At 36.3% G+C, this 20,599-nt stretch overlaps 1 protein-coding gene, 2 long non-coding RNA genes and 2 other non-coding genes across 10 annotated transcripts; 1 reads left to right on the top strand and 4 right to left on the bottom strand.

Annotated features, from left to right (window-relative positions):
- Nucleotides 1–176: 176 nt before the first annotated feature.
- LOC117302865 lies at nucleotides 177–2,046 on the bottom strand. Its single transcript, XR_004520465.1, has 3 exons — nucleotides 1,988–2,046; nucleotides 1,427–1,486; nucleotides 177–388 (listed from the first exon to the last, which is right to left on the bottom strand). It is a non-coding gene; the product is annotated as an uncharacterized LOC117302865 (long non-coding RNA).
- Nucleotides 2,047–2,288: 242 nt separating this feature from the next.
- On the bottom strand, nucleotides 2,289–11,246 carry LOC117302864. Of its 5 annotated transcripts, XR_004520461.1 has the most exons (21): nucleotides 11,187–11,246; nucleotides 9,658–9,717; nucleotides 9,269–9,341; nucleotides 8,844–8,915; nucleotides 8,546–8,610; nucleotides 8,264–8,318; nucleotides 7,586–7,644; nucleotides 7,262–7,315; nucleotides 6,791–6,843; nucleotides 6,446–6,508; nucleotides 6,077–6,139; nucleotides 5,723–5,770; nucleotides 5,350–5,405; nucleotides 5,019–5,072; nucleotides 4,741–4,775; nucleotides 4,464–4,505; nucleotides 4,085–4,142; nucleotides 3,622–3,656; nucleotides 3,128–3,185; nucleotides 2,722–2,781; nucleotides 2,289–2,337 (listed from the first exon to the last, which is right to left on the bottom strand). It is a non-coding gene; the product is annotated as an uncharacterized LOC117302864 (long non-coding RNA). The 5 variants fall into 5 exon arrangements; XR_004520463.1 differs by lacking the exon at nucleotides 5,723–5,770; XR_004520460.1 differs by lacking the exon at nucleotides 6,077–6,139.
- Nucleotides 7,068–7,155, bottom strand: LOC117303551. Its single transcript, XR_004520519.1, has one exon. It is a non-coding gene; the product is annotated as a small nucleolar RNA snR60/Z15/Z230/Z193/J17 (small nucleolar RNA).
- LOC117303547 lies at nucleotides 8,093–8,171 on the bottom strand. The gene has a single exon (XR_004520515.1). It is a non-coding gene; the product is annotated as a small nucleolar RNA SNORD24 (small nucleolar RNA).
- Nucleotides 11,247–12,464: 1,218 nt separating the features above from the next.
- Nucleotides 12,465–20,265, top strand: LOC117302863 (endoplasmic reticulum chaperone BiP-like). Of its 2 annotated transcripts, none has more exons than XM_033786824.1 (10): nucleotides 12,465–12,635; nucleotides 13,697–13,862; nucleotides 14,458–14,689; nucleotides 15,050–15,154; nucleotides 15,277–15,419; nucleotides 15,903–16,057; nucleotides 16,324–16,559; nucleotides 16,883–17,120; nucleotides 17,640–17,807; nucleotides 18,408–20,265. In XM_033786824.1, exons 2-10 carry the CDS (start codon nucleotides 13,714–13,716, stop codon nucleotides 18,980–18,982), a joined length of 2,001 nt encoding a protein of 666 aa, XP_033642715.1. In that variant the 5' UTR covers nucleotides 12,465–12,635; nucleotides 13,697–13,713; the 3' UTR covers nucleotides 18,983–20,265. The 2 variants fall into 2 exon arrangements, with proteins under 2 accessions (XP_033642715.1, XP_033642716.1); XM_033786825.1 differs by having other exon boundaries at nucleotides 12,465–12,639.
- Nucleotides 20,266–20,599: the final 334 nt, after the last annotated feature.

Here is a 20,599-nt window from a genome sequence, read left to right as displayed (position 1 = left end):
GACAGTTAATTACAACAATATTTGTTGCCATCTAGAGACTTAAATCACTTTTAAGAAAACATCTACATGTACATATAGTGTAAAAGCCAATATCATTATGTACAACTGCTACATGTACATGCATTTGTTTAGTATATCTCCCCTAATATAATAGCAACAAGTCAAAACGCAACACAAATTCACATACAGAAAACAAGCTCAGATACTTATACTTTTTTTTATTTTATTGAAGCAACTCAAATCGAAATTATGTTTCTCATCAGAAAGTACACATGTACTGAAGATAAAATAATTCAACTTTGTTTAAATTTTGATCAAAGCAATGACAGGCAGTGAACATTGGGAAGATAAACGTTCAGTCTTGCACTTTATCCTTTTGGCTTCAAACCTGCAGAAAACAGAAAGAAAAAAAAGGTCATCACTATCAAATCAATCAACAAAATACTACCAAGATGAACTTGATACATATTAACCCTGCTCAATCCAGGCATAGGGGCTAAGCCTGGTTCATCTTCAGGCCTGATACTTCACGGAGGCAACGAAGGCGATTGCCTTCGTTGCCCCTTGTCATTGCCTTGGTGCCCTTGAAATGCTCCAGTAGGAATTTACAATTTCCTCATAGGGTGCCCTTTGCCAAAGAGAAAATGCCTTGGTGCCCTTGCCCTTTCAAAAACGAAGCATACAGCCCTGCATCTTCAAGGGGAATCAATTTTTTTAATGCTACATAGACATCCGCTGAAAAAAAAAATTGCACCACTCTCTTTTGACAGGATTAGACGGGACAAAGAATACCATTTTGTGGAGTCAAGGTTTGACTTGACTCAATAAAATGGCAGACTGTAAATTCACGATGTTTAGGTAAAATCACGCAATTTCGATTGATACTTGTGTGGACCATTTTATTCGCTTTTTAAAACACCTTTCTAACCATGCATTTTATAACAAACGCTTTTCTTGGATCAACTCAATTGATCTCAGGCAGATCCTCAATTTACGGGGCGACGAATACCTATGTAATTCGCTTTTGAAAGAGGGGAATCAGAACTTGAACACAACATTGAGATTAGCTGTGAAACCTTTCTCTTCAGTTAGAGAGTTCAATAGTACGTGTTTAAAAGTTATCATCATTTTCCCCATGCCACAAATTTTGATTTGGGATTGGGAAGTTAAAAGAAAAATTGTAAATAAACAAACCTTAGAGTTTAAAGACACTGGACACTATTGGTAATTGTCAAAGACCGGTCTTATCACTTGGTTTATCTCAAGATGTGCATAAAATAACAAACCTGTGAAAATTTGAGACCAATTCAGAGGGAGCTATACTATCTATCTCTCCCATTACCAAGTAAGGTTTTATGCGATTTTTTTTCATAGTAATTACCAAGAGTGTCCACTACCTTGTAACCGAAGTAGTTATTTTACACACCTGTTCCAGGGATAATTCATGGTTTGCTTGTTGACTGAAACCGCCCTCACTGGAAACAACCTAACATAAAAAGTAAAAGAGAGTATAATCAACAATTGAGTCAAGTCACTCATTTTCTTTTTTAAACATCAAGTAAAAAATACCCCAATGCTGGCAAATCTGGATCAGTGAACATTGTAAAATTACTCTACATGGTTATTTCAGAGAGATTCCCACAAGTTCAAACTCATCATCTTCAGAATGCCAAAACAAATTACACCAACAGTCATGGAAGTTCATCTTTGTGCAGGCATCATATTTGTGGAACAAAAGTAGAAATATAGGATTTGAAAAGTAGGAATATTATATCAAGTACAAGAACAGACTAATACAAATGGTGTATGCTATAGAGACATATCAGGCAGAGTCAGGCTATTAAGATCAAATTATTCAGATAAAAAAAAAAGAAAAAAAAAGAAGAGTAACCATGCCCGTTTGAACAGCAAGCATTTTTTCTGTGCAAAGGTCACTTCCAATATAAATATTTATGCCCACAGGGTTCCTATACAATGAAATACATACCTGAGATTTCAAGCCCGATGCTTTTTAACTGTGTACGGCAAAGTCTTCCAACACTGCACGACAAAAAAAACACCAAAATTAGTATTTGAATATCAATACAAAATTTGATCAGCAGATACACATTTTTCTTTAGTTAAATGAGTTGCATTTCTTGTACCTCAGAAATTTAACGGGTTATACTTGACCTCATTGGCTCGCTCCGGTTGGCAGAATCATAACAATCATCATCGGTACAATACAAACTCTGAACAAAGTTGGCAACCCTATTACAAAAACCAAAACACATACAAACTTCAACTTGCCTTAAATTCTGGCAATGGCAAACAATCATCCTGCTTTCCACCAGAAACCTTTGAAACCAAGAAATAAATGCAATGGTTAACAAACGACCCAAATTAAGAACAAATTAAGAAATCAAGCCGACAACAAAGATAACTCCACATGAATGATGTACTCAGAAGGCATTTGACTGTTGAATAATCAATCATGACTTTCAGACTGGGGCATTCAATATTGTCATCATTGTACATCATATAAGAATAATTTATTGCAAAAACTGAGTGGGGTATACAATCTCGCCTCCTCATTTTGTTGTTGATCCCTGTTGTCAATGCATACTTTGGCCTAAAATCTGACATGGCTTTTTCTTCAATTTGCAAAATCAAGCTAGTATTAGTGGTATTAATCGTATTTTTCTTTGCCATTCACATTTGTATACAAAGAAATACACACACCTGAAATATCAAGTTGATCTCACTGATCCATTTTCAGCCAGCCGATGTCTTTGACACAATCTGCATTAACAAAAAAACACAGCAAAGTTAGTATGGAAACCGCAGGTCTTTGATCAATTAATGCTTGTCCTTTTTTCATGAAAAAGAATGCATTTCTTGTACCTCAGAAATTTAACGGGTTATACTTGACCTCATTGGCTCGCTCCGGTTGGCAGAATCATAACAATCATCATTGGTACAATACAAACAAACTAAAAGATTGTCAACACTAACAATTTGACCAGCTCTAGAGAATAATAGTTTCATTTTCAATTAAAATGCAGTTAAAGGACCAAACAAAAAAGCATACAACTGTCCAGTTGGGTTCAACAAAAACACAACACTTGAAAATCTATGTTAAACTTACCTCCGTTGGAGATGGCAACAACCCTTCTGCTCTGGAGACAGCAACAACTTTTCAACATCTGAAACAGATAAATAGATGCAATGTTTAAAGGCAGTGCACACTATTGGTAATTACTCAAAATTATTTATTTTATTGAGGCAACGATAAAATTATTTATACTCTGCACCTTACTCCCTTGTGTTTATAGCTCGCATGAGTCATGGGGAGACTTGATTTCCAGTCTAGTGTTTCAGTGTTATTTCCAAACTTAACAAGCTCAATTTTCAGCGGCTAGTTAATTTTATGATTATCTTATCAATAGTGTCCAGTGTCTTTAAGTGTTGACATAAAAATGAGTGATAACTGGACACAGAAAACTCTACATGAATGATGTACTCAGAAGGCATTTGACTGTTGAATAATCAATCATGACTTTCAGACTGGGGCATTCAATATTGTCATCATTGTACATCATTCAATCGTTACTAATTTTTTTTAAATCAAGTATAACGAACCTGATATTAAAGATCCTCGGCATTTTTGTTGATGCCTGTAAAAAAGAAGAAATATTTTATTACATAAACTCTGAAATTTATTTCCAATGTTGGTCTTGTGATTCACCTTGCGACTTTGTATATAACAATGTCCTAACTACGTAGAGTTGTGAGAAATGCCATTCAGTGGAACAAGACCTGTTTTCATCAATAGATCAGATAATACATGCTGTCATCATTATAGCATTTCTTAATATTTTGATTATATTTGTTGGAATATAATACAAACAAATTGACCAGCAGCAGATTGTGTGACTCAATCGATATATGTAATTCTCTTTTCTCCAATCCATTTATAAAAACCTAACTAAATGATACTTATTGAACAATACTCAAAACAAATGCAAACCATAATCTTTGGAGCAGAACTTTGAACAAACTTTTTTCATCAAGAGGCAAAGCAAGAAATGCAATTTGTACTTACCCCTGAAACACAGCCCAGTTTGTTCCACAAGTACAGTCCTTGACCATAATGCTTTCATCTGGTAAAAAAAGAAAACAAGGGGGTCACAGTTAAAAAAGATTCAGTGGAACCCTCCTTTTTAGGAAATAATAGGCGTGGTATTTGTGGGTGGTTTTCGGCACGGCATAGGAGATAAAAGAACTTCTTGCCGCTTCATTTGACCACCATTTTAATCTAAGCCTCATTATGGCATCGATACTTTCATGGAATGAAAGTTTGATGTGGCTAATGAGCTATAACTTGTTGTTTTCATACGTTATTTTCAAGAAGCATTAACAAGGCAGCTTTTCCAAAAATCTGTCGTGCACTATCACAAAATGAAACTTGAACTTCAACTTACCAGTTAAAAACTCGATCACTTGACTCGGCAATCTTGTACTCCCTGAAAACAGAAGAGATACAGTTAGAGTCAAATAGCCATTTGTTTGCATTGCCATTTGCAGGAAGTGGAAAACAAATTAAGGATTAACCAATCAGAGCCACAACTCAGCACTACAGGTCAGAAGCAAGACTGGCTTTAATGTGTGTTTTCATCACACCGGTTAATCAACTCTCTTTGAAGTAAATGAACTGTTGCACATAAACCTCCTTTTAATCACACAAAATTCTGAACCTACCAGGAAACAGCTCTTGGTGAATCTGTTCACAAGATCTGAAAATAAAACAGAGGCAATTTTATTTGTTTTCAGTGTCGAGATCGTTTGTTAGCTTGTAATTGATAAAGCACATAAAAGGTTTATTAACCAATCAGAGGGCACAACTCAACACTAAAGGTCAGAAGCAAGACTGGCTTTAATGTGTGTTTTCATCATGTAGGTTAATATAACAAAACCTATCAATTAGATACTTTTTCAATGTCTCAGTAATTTGACTTTCTTTTCAATTTACTTCATACCTTGCAATGTCTCCACAACGTTTGCGACTCTGATGTGCACTATACTCATCACTCCTGAAAACAATTAAAGAAAATATATAAAATAAGGTTACTTCTGCAGTATTAAATTATTGTTTAACTTGATAGCACAACACTATAAAAATTACATCAGGTTCTATATTAACCAATCAGAGGGCACAACTCAGCAGTAAAGGTCAGAAGCAAGACTGGCTTTAATGTGTGTTTTCATCACATCGGTCAATCTAGAACCTTTCAATACCTAGAACCTTTCAATTAAATATTATGTCTTAGTATTTAAATTTTCTTAACCAAAAGGTCACAAATGTCTTACCTTGCAATGATTCTGGAGTGCTTTTGTGGTTTCAAAGAACACTCTTCCCATCATTACTGGAAATAACATAAAACAAAATTACCATAAGTTAATAAAAATCTAAAAAAAGTATTGCAGAAAGTCAATTTGATATACTTGATGCTGTAACTGGAGATAAATGTTGAGGGTTTTCGGCACGGCACAGCTGATCAATTAAACATCTTGCCGCTTCATTGACCATCATTTTAGTATCAGCCATATTCTGGAATCAACTATCTTTCATCGGATGAAAGTTTGATGTGGCAATATTGGCTATACCAGCATTAACTTTTAAGTAAACAAAAAATAAAAATTTTTTACAAGCAATAAATTATAGAAAATGATAGTAACTTACATAATTTCTCTAAGATGATCCCGGTTGTTTGATGTTGCTAATGCATTCCTGTAAATAGAAACAACTATTTATTTAAAAAAGAAAGTAAACGCAATGAATATAATCCGTTTCAATGACCTTCATTTAGTTGCTGAAGACATGTTGAGGGTTTTCGGCACGGCATAGCTGATCAATTAAACATCTTGCCGCTTCATTGACCATCATTTTAGTGTAAGCCATATTCTGGAATCAACTATCTTTCATCGGATGAAAGTTTGATGTGGCAATATTGGCTATACCAGCATTAACTTTTAAGTAAAAAATAAAATAAAAAAATTTACAAGCAATAAATTGTAGAAAATGATAGTAACTTACATAATTTCTCCAAGATGATCCCGGTTGTTTGATGTTGCTAATGTAAAACTCTTATCGCCATTCCTGTAAATAGAAACAACTATGTATTTAAAAAAGAAAGTAAACGCAATGAATATAATCCGTTTCAATGACCTTCATTTAGTTGCTGAAGACATGTTGAGGGTTTTCGGCACGGCATAGCTGATCAATTAAACATCTTGCCGCTTCATTGACCATCATTTTAGTGTAAGCCATATTCTGGAATCAACTATCTTTCATCTGATGAAAGTTTGATGTGGCAATATTGGCTATACCAGCATTAACTTTTAAGTAAAAAATAAAATAAAAAAATTAACAAGCAATAAATTGTAGAAAATGATAGTAACTTACATAATTTCTCTAAGATGATCCCGGTTGTTTGATGTTGCTAATGTAAAACTCTTATCGCCATTCCTGTAAATAGAAACAACTATGTATTTAAAAAAGAAAGTAAACGCAATGAATATAATCCGTTTCAATGACCTTCATTTAGTTGCTGAAGACATGTTGAGGGTTTTCGGCACGGCATAGCTGATCAATTAAACATCTTGCCGCTTCATTGACCATCATTTTAGTATAAGCCATATTCTGGAATCAACTATGTTTCATCAGATGAAAGTTTGATGTGGCAATATTGGCTATACCAGCATGAACTCTTAATTTAGAAGTAGGAGTGTTTAATCGTTAGTTACTTACTCAAATTCATGTGAATGATCGGAGCTCAATGGAAGTCATTCATGATTAAGCACCTGTAAATACAAAACAAAAAATTGGCCTAAATAATCCCTATAAAAATGTTTTCATAACAAAGAAAAACAATTTCATTTTCTCATATCTTACTTGGCTCACAAAAGAGCAAAGCGCATCACTCTACCCAAATATTTGTTTTCACTTAGACATGTACACAACGTTTTCATGAAGAATGGAAATAAATATCAGTTTGAATGAATGAATATGGACGTGTTAAGCTTTTTACCAGGATCAGATAGGAGCGAAAGACTAATTTACTCTTGAGCTCATCACAGTTATCAGCTGAACTATGCAGTCATCACTTCAAGGCAAAAAGCTTAACCAACCATGCATACAAATTTCGCCCCATGTCTTTTCCCTCTTCAACCCCACCCCCCCCAAAAAACCAATTGTGAGCACAAAGATATTATAAATTACCTTTTCAGCATTAGATGACGGCAACCACTTGGAATTACACATCAAAGAAGATGGCTGTATGAAATAAAACAGAATTATGTTTTAATTTTAGGTACAGATATGAGCAACAAATATAACAAGTTTTGTGTGCAACAGCTGGTTGACCGATTTCACTGGGGTTCAGTCCGTCTAGTAGCTGATGATATAATCAACGTTTGAAAACTCAGCATCTTATAATCATCGTACTCATCATAACCCCAGTATTAATAACAAGACCGGAATCCAAACTGAAATAACTATAGCAAAAGATTGAAATAACAAAATACATCTGGACCAAGGACTTACCATTGCTCAAGACTACTCTGCAAGCAAGACTGTGCTTCAAGAAGGATGCTCCAATCGACCTGAAGAAACAAAATGATTGTAAAATTAAACATACCATAAAACCTCATAAATTCCGTTCAGAATATAGAGGGGAGGGGGTGCATCATATTCAACACACCCAAAACAGGCATGCAACTGCCCATTAAAAAAAAAAAAAAAAAAAAGAAAGAAATTTTTTAAAGGCACAACGCAAGTGCGGAGCCGAAACGCCACGGGACACGATACCCACAATGGTACCCTAGAAAATGTTGAGGTTAATTATGCTCTTAGGTGCATTTTTAGCATGAACTAGGCTTATTTAACATGATTGTAGCTGTACACTGTTAATGCCAGGCATATTTATTAGGCTAAAAAAACATCCAAAAAAAGAAGAAGTTTTTTTTCTCGTTTTATTTTTTACGTTAAAAAAAAACCCAGCGGAATTCCGCGGAAGAGTTGCATGCCTGCCAAAAGGATTACATCTGTATGTGTCTCAGAGATCTTGATGGTAGTCAATGTGTGTCGTCATCCAGACTGTCAAGAGTAGCAAATATTGTCATCACCGACACACACATGATGTAAACCTCACCATCCAAAACTTATTATACTATTTTTTTTAAAAATGTAAATGTTCGATTTAGAATGACATAAATTACATACCTATTTCTGCATTCTTTAGACTATCACCATGGGAACACCCTGTGTCAGTCAGCACCTAACAAAAAATACCAAATGATTTGTTTTAAACTTTTGACTCAAAAGACTTGCAATTTTCTAACTCGACAGCTTTGATTAAGTGCTTCAGACCGCCCTAGTGTCGCTACATTTGAACGTGTCTTCATTGTCGTTAAACTACGAGCGACTTGAATCATCACAAGCACATTATTCAATTCAAATAAACAGAAAGCTAGTTATCGCCACAAAGATGACAGGAAAACTTACCTTTATTAAATACATCAGAGACGACACCAGCTAGAAATTGCTATTAAGCCCATCAGAAATTGCAACTAGAAAGAAAACAAGGCACGTTTCTTCAATAAAAATATGTATCATTGAGAGAGAGAGAAAAAAGAAAGGAAAAAACTGCAACGGAGTGCTTCAGACCGCCCTAGTGTCGCTACATTTTGACTTGTCATCATAGTCGTTAAACTAAGAGCGACTTGAATCATCACTAGCACATTATTCAAACAGAAAAATATATCATCAATCACTACAAAAATCATAATACCATAAAACATACCTTCAGACTCTATTATTTATCAGAGGAACAACATCTACCAGAACTTGTGATTCCACCCAACAGGAACTGCAACTGGATAAAAAACAATTGGAAAAAGTCAGGCACATGTCTTTGGTAAAAATCAATGTCAGTATTCAAAATTCAACTTAACAAAAGCAGTTGTGACCATGTGCTTCAGACCGCCCTAGTGTCGCTACATTTAAACTTGTCATCACAGTTGTTAAACTAAGAGCGACTTGAATCATCACAAGCACCATAATCAAACAACGCCCCCCCCCCCAATTCTTTTTAAGTTGGCTGAAGTATTATCCTCATGGGTCAATTTAAGCCCCTAGTCCACAAGGTGGGAATACAAACAAGGGGTACTTCTACATCGGAGTTACTTGAACTTTATTTATAAATGATCTGCTTTTAAATATCCTTACATGTTCAGTGGCTCTTTGTCGATCTCCAAATGCCCATTCTGTTGTGTGAAAGTACGTCTTCCATCCTTGCAAACTTAAAAAATAAATCAGAAATTGGTGTGAGCAATGCCATGTTCAACTTTTACACAGTTAAAGAAAAAGTAATGTTTATAAAAATCATCAACCATTTATAATAAGCAAGTAATTGGCCAATTTACAACCAATTTTTTTAATATTTTATAAATTTAGACCAGCACATCAGTATTGATTCCACTGTATAAAAAGATGTTTATCATCATGATTAATCAAGTGTCCCTATCTAGTAATCATCATTTGTGCTGGGGTTTGCAGAACAAAGAAAAACAAAAAACAAGATAATATAAGCGATGATGCTAGATCTACTGTCTTACCTTTTTTAGCTAAAGTAGAAGTATGGACAAACATCTTTGAGCTTGGTCAGTAACATAGGTCTGTACATTTGGTGAGAAAAGCAAAATTAAAAAATCAACTTAAAATTTGTGATTTATTGGACAGTTGGTTTTTAAGTTAACAGACTTCAGATACCTTGCAGGGGCAAGAAAGACAGGGGCAAGGCAGACGGGGGAAGCACATCAGACCTATCGATCCATTGTTAAGAACTTTCTAATCAAGGACTCTCAGTTATCTTATCTAAGTCATCATTTGTGCAAGTTTAAATAGGGAAAGCAAAATAGAAACGGTTAGGGTAGGGCTATGAAAGTCCTTTGTTGGAAAGCCGAAGCCCTTAAAATTGTGTTGTTTACATATTTGTTATGATTTATTGAGAAATCGGTTAGGAACCCTTCAGTTAACATTTTGAAGAAAAAAAAAGAAGATTTTCGACACACATCCTGAAACTAAAACTAAATGAAATTAATCATCTTTTTATTATAGTAAATTAGGTTTATAAAAATTGTTTGTATAGGCCGCCGTAAATCATTATAAATGTAGGCCTAACTTAACTTCTTATTCATTTCTTAGTTAGAAAATAAGTTTCTCTATTTTACTCAACAAATAAGAATATTGATGGTAAAAGAGGGAAAAAGTGGTAGACTAGTCACTAGTAGGATAAGAAAATCTTTCCAAAGCATTGAATACTTGCAATTTCAAACTTTTCATTCATAAAATAAGTAATTAGTGAAACCGCTGAGTGGCAGGTTAAATAAAATAACACATTTTCTGTTGCTTTACCAGTAACCATGTGAAGCTTAACACAGAATGGGATTGGAATGTTATGTTTTTAAAAACAAACAATTTTTACATTTCTCATTTTCGCATCTTTTGATCACAGATCAATTTAAGAAACAAAGAGGGCGCTAGTGACAGTGTGTTAGTTGTTTTAGTTGAAGCTTAAAATGAATAAAAAATATATATAGAAATTTAATAAAAGCAGATTAAAAAATGGGAGTTTCCGAATGTACACTACACAAATTGCACTTTTCATGGTAAGGTCTAAAAACTTAAAATATTTTAGCAGAAGCAATAGGCATGGATGGAGTTTTGAAGTGAAAATAAAATGGTCACGTGGTCCCGGGGGCCGTGGTGATATCATCATCAGACATCACCACCAAACAAAAAAGTGTTAAGTTCCACCCTCAAATTAATGCAAAATCCTGGGAGCATTGGTCATTTAATGTGGCTCTGTAACGAATTTATTACATTCAATACGATAAAAATGATTCACAACAGTTTCAATAACCAGAAATTAAAAGAAGTGAAGTACGCAAATGATGTTCAACAGTTGCTTACCAAAAACCCTAGCAAAAATATCTTAAAACCAAACAAATCACCCTAAATTCACATGAACTTGTATGATAAGTCCTTTATAATTACAATAAGAAGTGTATTTGTATATTTAATCTGAAAAAGAAACCGATGTCAATGGATTTTAGAAGCAATTCTTTTCAGCGATTGGGCTTACCTCTAGACAACACCTCACATCACGAACAGCAGAGAAACAAAATGGCATGAGCCACGTGTGCCGTATATATAGGAAGTCACTGGTGTACTAATCAAGTACGAGTTTACGATTATAAAACACGGCCTAGTCACATTAGTACCAGTTTTGTATGTGGTGGGCGCCACCACCGACCGCGGTCCTGTTTGGCGGGTTTTTTTTCGGGTCGGGATTTTAGGGGGGCCCGGGTGCTGCCGAAGAAAAAAGGAGGGGGGGGGGGGGGGGGGGAGTTGGGGGTTGGATGGAGCATTTTTAAAGGACAGGTACACGTTTGGTAATTACTCAAAACAAATATTAACTTCAAAATTGACTTTGTAACGAGCATTGGAGAGCTGTTGATAGTATAAAACACGGCTCCCTCTGAAGTAACGTAGATGTTGAGAAAGAGGTAATTTCTTGAAGCACACAAATTCGTCTATCAAGGGTGTTTTTTCTTTCATCATTTTCTCGCAACTTCGATTATCAATTGAGCTCAAATTTGTACACTGCTATACCAAGTGAGAAGACTGATCTGGAAAATTTTCAAATGCGTGTATTGATGTGAAAATTCCGACCGTTATACATATACAAACAAGATTGAAATAAAGAGGCGAAAATGTATATTTTTTACTTCTGCAAATTGTACTTCCCCGTTACTTTTTTTTTTTTTTGTGTGTGTTGTTTTGGAGGATGTGAACAGAATTTGGTAAACAAATCGTTTATGTTGCAAGTTCGCCTATATGTCAGTCACGGGGTGTCACGAGGTAGAGTACCTCTATGACAGCGCCATATTGTTTTGTATAGCTAGATAGACTACGGGGGAATACTAGGTCCCTAATAGAATAATTATGATAAAATATCATAAATGAAAAATCAAAAAATTAGTTTCGTGTTGCGTTGGAACCTATATTATCGCCAATTCATTTTAACCCTGAACGTACAGTTTTTATTGCGTCAGCCTGTTCAATTTCGTGATATTATTAGCTTATAAATGTGAAAAACACTAGGGTGGGAGTTTTAATTGGTTCTGTCATAAAATTCCAGACTGATTTTGTATTTATTATATTCATTCTAAAAAAAAAGTAGGCGGAACTGAACTTTGACAATGCTGAATAATGAATCACACTACTATCCGTGACGCAATACATATTACTGACGTGTATTTACATGTGGACCAATCAGAAATAGCCACAATGCCGGTTTTTAGCCAATCACAAAAGGCCACGATCAGATTGTCACTGTAAAATAGCAGCATGTGCACGGTGCAAAAATAACACGTAGCACACCGTCACCACACACGCGCATGCAAGAGTCGTCAAACATACATTTTGTTGGAGGTAGATCTACAAAACACGAACAAATTTATGATTTGCTAGATGCTATTCGAGTAAAGTTGTCTATTTTACTGAAGATTTGAGCCGAAGAAGAATTGTGGTAAGTAAGTGTTTTCTAAATTACGGTTTACACGAAATAAAGTGGGGATTCCCTTCTAAATTGAAGCATATATATTGAGCAGCTGGTCAAAATTTGTTACAATTTTAATTTTAAAATAAAAAAACTATGTTTCATGGTTTTGGGAGTTTGGTCTGTCACCAAAAGTGTCGGTCTTTGCCAATAAAGGAACCCCCAATAAATGCCAGCGTCTTGACTTAGAGTCAATGTCAGTGTCTGAAGTTTTGGACCAGCAAACATGGAGTGGATTTAAATCAATTAATGAGTTAATGACCATGTCAATTCACTGAAATTTTGAAGCGGATGTTTTTGATATTTTAATCACTCATTTCTTTTTCTACTTCCATCATCATATACTTAAAATACACAAAATTAGCAGTTTTATAGCAAGTACTTTGTTGACACGAACATCAACGTCATGAGTTAGGCACAATTGGACACAATTTTACGTAAGGTTGAGGGGAAAAAAGTGATTGCCACAGTCACTGCTCAGTCATAGTATTTTATTATTATGTTCGGTGCAGTTCTGTTCTATGATATGAATGAAATTATGCTTGTAACTCATCATTCGTGGCTAACTCTCTAAAAATAAATAAAGACAATACCATCTGCTGCCTACCAACCAGTTAAACAAGTTGTATTCTATGAACCATGACCTTGTCATAAAATTAAATGTAAAAAAAAAAAAAAAAAACTGCTGAACAAACTAGGCCCACAGTTAAAATTCTCTGCATTGGGGATTGGACAACAATAAATGTATTGTCATTGTAGTTGTACTACCTGTACATTGTATTGCACTGTTTCCTCCCTTTTGTTTGGAATATTCAGTGGAAAAGTTTCCGTATGGCGCCACCACTTTTTCATTTGATATGAAATAATATAGTATCTAGTTTACCTCAATGAGATATCCTTTTTTGTAAAAATTAGTGAAAAAGTGGTGGCGCCATACGGAATGTTATCCTATTCAGTTAATGAAATGGAAACAACTAAATACTTTGTCAATTGCACAGATTTTTTTCATTAACCTTCTCATTTTATTGCAGACTGAAGAACTTTCACCATGAAGAAAGCTTTTGTAGTTTTGTGCTTTGTGGTGTTCTGCCTCAACGCCCTCATGATGGTGAGGGCAGAGGAAGATGAAGAAGAAGAGGAAAAGGAGAATGACATTGGAACAGTTGTTGGTATCGATCTCGGAACAACATATTCCTGGTAAGAATAGAATCTTAGGAATGAGTTGTTTATGACTCAAGAAGCAGTTCTCCACATATATGACATCTGGGCCCACTTTCACTTCATAATAAAGCAGAAAATACTGCTTGACAAATTACTTTGCTAAGCAAAAATTGAGTCGAACACCAGTCACTCACAGCAATGCAAACTTAATGTAATTTTGGCTGGTAACCTGTTTCAGGTTAGCAATATACTATTCGGTGGCTTACTGGCCTTTTGGGCGTTGGTGTTTTAAATTCCAAGTAGAATGTTCACCACAGGAAAAGGATGTTCAATTTAAAGTCCAATTAGGACTAACAAAGGGGATTTTTTTATGGTTAAAACAACTTTCTCATCAAAGTAAACTAATATAGAACCAATAGACATTGTACACATGACAACATTTGAGTAGGTTGCCCCAGGCTAGGGATCAAAATCAGTGACCAATCCTGAGAGCCACACATGCATAGCTTGGTGTTTCCATTGTTTCATCACCGTTTAACTTATAAGATGACAGCCAGATGATGTCAATGCATATCTCCATTGGCCATTTAAAAACAATTAAGTTCAATCTGAACTTGGTTTGTATTTTCAGTGTTGGTATCTTCAAGAATGGCCGAGTGGAAATTATCGCCAATGACCAGGGTAACCGTATCACACCATCGTACGTGGCTTTTACCGCTGAAGGGGAGCGTCTCATTGGTGATGCCGCCAAGAACCAGCTGACTAGTAATCCTGAGAACACCATATTTGATGCCAAGAGATTGATTGGCCGTACATGGGACGACAAAGCTGTACAGCATGATCTCAAGTACTTTCCCTTTAAGGTACGTTAGGGGTTTAAAGTAGTCTTCAGTCATTTAGCTGGATTTACCTGAGTGTTTTGGGCCCAGTTTCATAAAGCTGTAGCAATGGTTACTGTTTGGTGTTCTGGCTGGTAACCTTTTTTTTGCTGCGCAAAAGCCATTTGCGCTAAGCTAATTTTGTGCTTAAACTACAGGCTTAATGCAATTAAGCCGTGCATCTTGCAGAGTCGATCAGCCTGCTCTTAGCATACATTGGTGATTGGATCAGACAACTGATAGCATATTTCATTATGTAAGTTTATTATGTAAGATAACAGGCATGCACAGATATTATTATCAACACTCGCACTCATAGCTTTGTTTGAATTGTTTTCATCTCAGGTCAAGAACAAGAACAACAAGCCCCATGTTGAGGTCAATGTAGGGGATGGCAAGAAACTCTTCGCTGCAGAGGAAATCAGCGCAATGGTCCTCATCAAGATGAAGGTAAGGAGCTTCTTAATTTCTACATGATGAGTGCCCATACTTATCTGTTTTGTTTACTTGTTGATCTGATGCATACAATAATGATTTTTTCATTGACTGTGATGTTTTGCCCCTTTTTTCAGGAAACTGCTGAGGCTTATCTTGGTAAGAAAGTGACCAATGCTGTGGTAACGGTTCCAGCCTACTTCAACGATGCCCAGCGCCAGGCCACTAAGGATGCTGGTGTCATCGCTGGTCTGAATGTAATGAGAATCATCAATGAGCCGTAAGTGTACCTTACAATAAGAGTACGAAAAAAGACGGGAGTTGTTGATATTTGGTTCTTTTATTATACAAGTGCCAAATATCAACAACTTCCTCCTTTCTATTAGGTACTTGGCTGTTTATAAATGGTCTAATATCATAAACTTGTACCTTAATTGACTAGCCCGCTTCTCTCAATGAGCTATCCGTAGTGCTGAATTAAGGTCTGGAATTTTGTATGGAGAGTGCAAGGCCATTTTCATTTTGGAAAGGGCACTTCTGCTGGAGAATCTTAGGTTGTTGGCAGAATTTGAAAGACCAGTGCAGCAGAGGCCATGTCCTCTGTGACCTTTGTGTAATTCCAGACTTGTTAATCAGCAAGCTTTTGAATGAGAAAGACTAGTCCTAAAAGACACCTTCAGCTTTGAAGTTGGGCCAACAAAGTCAGACTAGCCAACACCTGAAAATCACAGTGAATCATTAAATTTCTGTTTTGTGTACACAGAACTGCTGCTGCCATTGCATACGGTCTTGACAAGCGTGAAGGAGAGAAGAACATCCTGGTGTTTGACCTCGGCGGTGGAACTTTCGATGTCTCTCTTCTGACAATTGATAACGGTGTCTTTGAAGTAGTATCAACCAACGGTGACACTCATCTCGGTAAGTGTTACACCTGTCCTTATTGTGGCCACATTGAGTGTGTTTTTACACAGGGAACCAAAACGATCACTTGGGTCAGTGCACAGATTTCTTGGTTGAGTCAAAAGGTTGAAGACGTGAATTTAGTCAAGTCAAATTGCAACATCATTTGCATTGGGTGAAAAATATTGAAGTTGCTTGAGAATATAAGTGAAGCTGTTGGGGGTATGAAGTAAAAAATGAAATGTGAAATATATTTCATGATTTGTTTTTCATTATTTCTACAGGTGGTGAGGACTTTGACCAACGTGTCATGGAGCACTTCATCAAACTGTACAAGAAGAAGAAGGGGAAGGATGTACGCAAGGACAACCGTGCCGTCCAGAAACTCCGACGTGAAGTTGAGAAGGCTAAGAGAGCCCTCAGCTCACAGCATCAGGCCCGTGTGGAGATTGAGTCTTTCTTTGATGGCGAGGACTTCTCTGAGACACTCACCAGAGCCAAGTTCGAAGAACTGAATGCAGTAAGTAGGATTTATATACTGACTTGGCTCACAAGAAAGAGAAGACAAACAATGTATTTGTACTTAAAATTCATTGCAGATTTAAAATGAAGACCAAGCAATGTTTCATAGTTGAAAAAAAAATCTCTGAAAAACGAGGCTACCTAATAGTGGCCTGCCTTTTTCGTCAATTGTCCGACAAAAACTTAATGTAAAAAATTATACACCACAAGGGAGACTGACTGGATGGTTCAAGTCCCACTCCACTAGTCAATTTTTCTTTGTTCAACCCCAAAATCTCAATGTGTTGAATTCGCTGACATGCTCAATCCTTTGCATCACAGGACCTCTTCCGCTCAACCTTGAAACCAGTCAAAAGTGTAATGGATGACTCTGACCTGAACATAGATGAACTTCACGAAATTGTCCTTGTTGGTGGCTCAACACGTATCCCTAAAGTCCAGGCCCTCGTGAAAGAATACTTCAAGGGAAAGGAGCCTTCCCGAGGAATCAACCCTGATGAGGCTGTGGCTTATGGAGCTGCTGTACAAGCTGGTGTACTTAGTGGAGATGATGGCACAGGTACATAACTCTTCAAACTTTGTTTCATTAGGACAATTGCCTTGCAGTTGTCAGGCCTGGATTTACATGGAGGCCACAGAGATCATGGCCTCCATTGCCCCCGGTCTTGGCCTTGGTGCCCTTTCAACACTTTCCCATAGACATCATTTTACAATGGAAGTGCCCATTGCAAAATGAAAATGGCCCTGCCCTCTCAAACATGAAATTCCAAGCCTGAATTTTACCTTTGCACAATTATGCAATCAGTCATATAGGTGGTTTGTATCTAGGTGGTTACATGCAAACCAAGTGCAACCTTTACTAGTTGTGTTTTTGTAATTGTCCAAGACTCCCTACGTAGCTCCCTTGATCAAAAGAAATTTATCAAGTGTATTGTTGTAAACACTAGATGCTTAGTAAGTATTTTCTGATCATGTTGCCCCTGTTAAGTTTGTATGTACTGTTCCTTTGCATTCCAGTTGTGACTGAACTGAATCTGCTTCATCTTTAGTATAACTTAAATATTTTGTTGTGATTCAGGTGACCTTGTTCTTCTTGACGTCAACCCCTTGACCATGGGAATTGAGACTGTTGGTGGTGTAATGACCAAACTTATTCCAAGAAATACCGTCGTCCCCACCAAGAAATCACAGATCTTCTCTACAGCAGCAGATAACCAGCCCACTGTAACCATCCAAGTATTTGAAGGTAAGAAAATGTTGTGAAAGTTAATCGTGTGAGTGTACAGTTTTAGATTCCTTATAGTAGTTGATGAACGTGTGTTGTTTTGTATGCCATCAAAATATACAAACTTCTACTGACTCGATGAATATCCTGAAGATGACTTCAACATGAGAATTGGTGTGTACTTTTGGCTTGCTTTGTTTGAACTTTGATTTAGCTTACATTGTTGACCCTTACATTTTTTTAAACTAGCCAGCATGTCCAACAAGTGTTGAGCCTACAATACATGCCACTGGTCATTGCCTTGGTTCCCTTGAAATTTCCAGTAGAAGTTTACAATTTCCTTAAGAGTACCCTTCATCAAGGAGAAAATGCCTTGGTGCCCTTGCCCTTTCAAAAACGAAGCATACAGGCCCGAGGACCAGTTAATTACTTGCCATTCACTAGTCTGACTTTATTCACCAGTCCATGTGCTATTCAATACTAACTTTACTTAGCCAGCCAACTTGCAGATAATTTGACTGGTCCTCGGGCTTTTCCACTGGATTTTTGCAAACCACTGTTAAGGGAGAACCTTGGCTAAGTTAAATCAAAACATTTAATGATTTATTCTCTATTCTACAGGTGAAAGACCAATGACAAAAGACAACCATCTTCTCGGAAAGTTTGACCTGAACGGCATCCCACCAGCCCCACGTGGTGTCCCCCAAATTGAAGTCACCTTCGAGATTGACGTAAACGGCATCCTTAGAGTTTCTGCTGAAGACAAAGGCACAGGAAACAAAGAAAAGATCACCATTACCAATGACCAGAACCGCCTCACACCCGAGGACATTGAGCGCATGATCAACGATGCTGAAAAATTCGCAGATGATGATCTTAAAGTTAAGGAAAAGGTCGAGGCAAGGAACGAACTTGAGAGCTACGCATACTCACTCAAAAACCAAATTAAAGATGAGGAAAAATTAGGAGGAAAACTATCCGAAGAGGAGAAGGAAACCATTAATCAAGCTCTCGATGAGCAAATCGAATGGTTTGACGCAAATCAAGATGCAGACAAAGAAGAATTTGAAGCACATAAAAAGGAATTGGAAGATATTGTTACACCAATCGTCAGTAAATTATACGAAGGAGCTGGCGGGGCCCCACCACCAGGGGGTGAGGAAGGAGAAGATGAATATGATAAGGATGAGTTATAAACAAAACTAGACGAGCCAAGAGACTCATAAAAATTGTTATCAGAGGAGAGATACTCAAGATCTTTAGACGTCAGGAGCAAGTGTCATAGCAATTTGTTGCCACATCTTCTTTTTTTTTTTTAAATGAAAGAAAACACCCCCAAAATGGCAATATACTGGCAATAATTGCTGAGTAAAGATCTTGTGTTGATGCAAAAAGGGAAAGCTAAATTGCCAATTGTTGGCTGTTAATCAGATCTCTCTTCAAATGTAGATTTACAGTTTTGTTAATCAACATTTGAGAGATCTTTATGTTGAAAACTTGTTGGACCTTTAAAATTTAGTCCATGGATCCAATTCTGTTTTGGAAGTGATTTCACAAAACTGCAGGGAATAAATCTGATAAATGTTATGGTCATTTTTTATCATTCTTTGTTGGATTCTCCTTGCGACCTTTTTGAACTTGTCCTAATGTTTTAGGAATATTGATGAACAAATCTAACAGTTTATGATTTATAAACAAACAGGTAAATTATTTTACTTTTATTTTTTCTTGCATTTTGCCTTAGACCTGGTTAGATTGATTAATTTCTAGATATTTTGAAAGACTGTCTCAAATTCTACTTTGGTATACATGTACAATGAAATTCCATTATTCGTGAATAAAATTTGAAGTAACGGGCTTTTTTTTCAAATTTCAAACACTTAATCTTTGATCCTTTTGGCCAATAAAATCAGCCAACCACTCAATAATACTTTATATAAAACAGTAATTAAATTTCCCCTTGGGTCAAGGTGCCTGAGGGTTTGCTTTTGGTATCAGAACCCAATTACATCAATTTCACTTTTTGTAACGGCGCCCAATAACAAATTTTCTCCTTGAGCAAATTTCCTTCATATTTTCTCAAGAAGAAAATTGTTATGGGGCGCCATAATGTTTTTTTCTTCCCGGTGTTATTGACTAGTGCAAGAGAACAGAATGGGAAATACAAAGCTGGAAACATTTTGATAGCTTTATCATGAATATTGATGATAGACTCGAAGGAACTTGAACGTGCATAATCATTGTAATGCATAACATGCAGTCCTGAGGGAAAGTCTTTTTCTTTGAATTTTTTGGTGTTTTGTTTAAATTGTACGGTCTTCATGGATTTGGTGTACACTTTGCAAAATGAGAACACCAACTCTATGTGTGAAAAGTTATATAATTTATTATTGTCTTGTCACCGCATTATGAGGCATTTTTTATAAGTGCGTGTGAAATAAAACTTTACCAAATACATGTACTGAAACTGTTTTGAAAACATGGCTGCTGTGTCTTGAAATCATTTCCCTGTGTTGTTAAAAGGAATTGTGCTTTTGGTGGGGTTATTTTTTGTTATAATGTGTATTATTGTGCGGTTGGATGGGGATGGGGAGTATGTGGGGGAAGGCGGGGGGGGGGGGGGGATGGGCGTGGATTGAAAAACCAAAGAAACGGTTAAATATAGGCAAACTTTGAATTCCTTCTTAAAGACTATTCGTTGTATGTTTGTTTTTGGAGAAACTACCAAATACATGTAAATACTAATGGCACTGGGGTGGATTTCACAAAGGTAGTCCTAACTTAGGACTAGTCCTAGGCAATGCTAAGAGTTA

Source organism: Asterias rubens, chromosome 19, assembly GCF_902459465.1.
Source record: "Asterias rubens chromosome 19, eAstRub1.3, whole genome shotgun sequence".
Taxonomy (NCBI): domain Eukaryota; kingdom Metazoa; phylum Echinodermata; class Asteroidea; order Forcipulatida; family Asteriidae; genus Asterias; species Asterias rubens.
This window is presented reverse-complemented; position numbering and strand designations above follow the sequence as displayed.

Bases quoted from the DNA above. Each gene is read 5' to 3' on its own strand.
- LOC117302863 (XM_033786824.1), top strand. From the start codon at position 13,714: ATGAAGAAAGCTTTTGTAGTTTTGTGCTTTGTGGTGTTCTGCCTCAAC. The intron at 16,058-16,323 runs GTAAGTGTTACA...TTATTTCTACAG, and splicing joins CAACGGTGACACTCATCTCG to GTGGTGAGGACTTTGACCAA. The intron at 16,560-16,882 runs GTAAGTAGGATT...TTTGCATCACAG, and splicing joins AGTTCGAAGAACTGAATGCA to GACCTCTTCCGCTCAACCTT.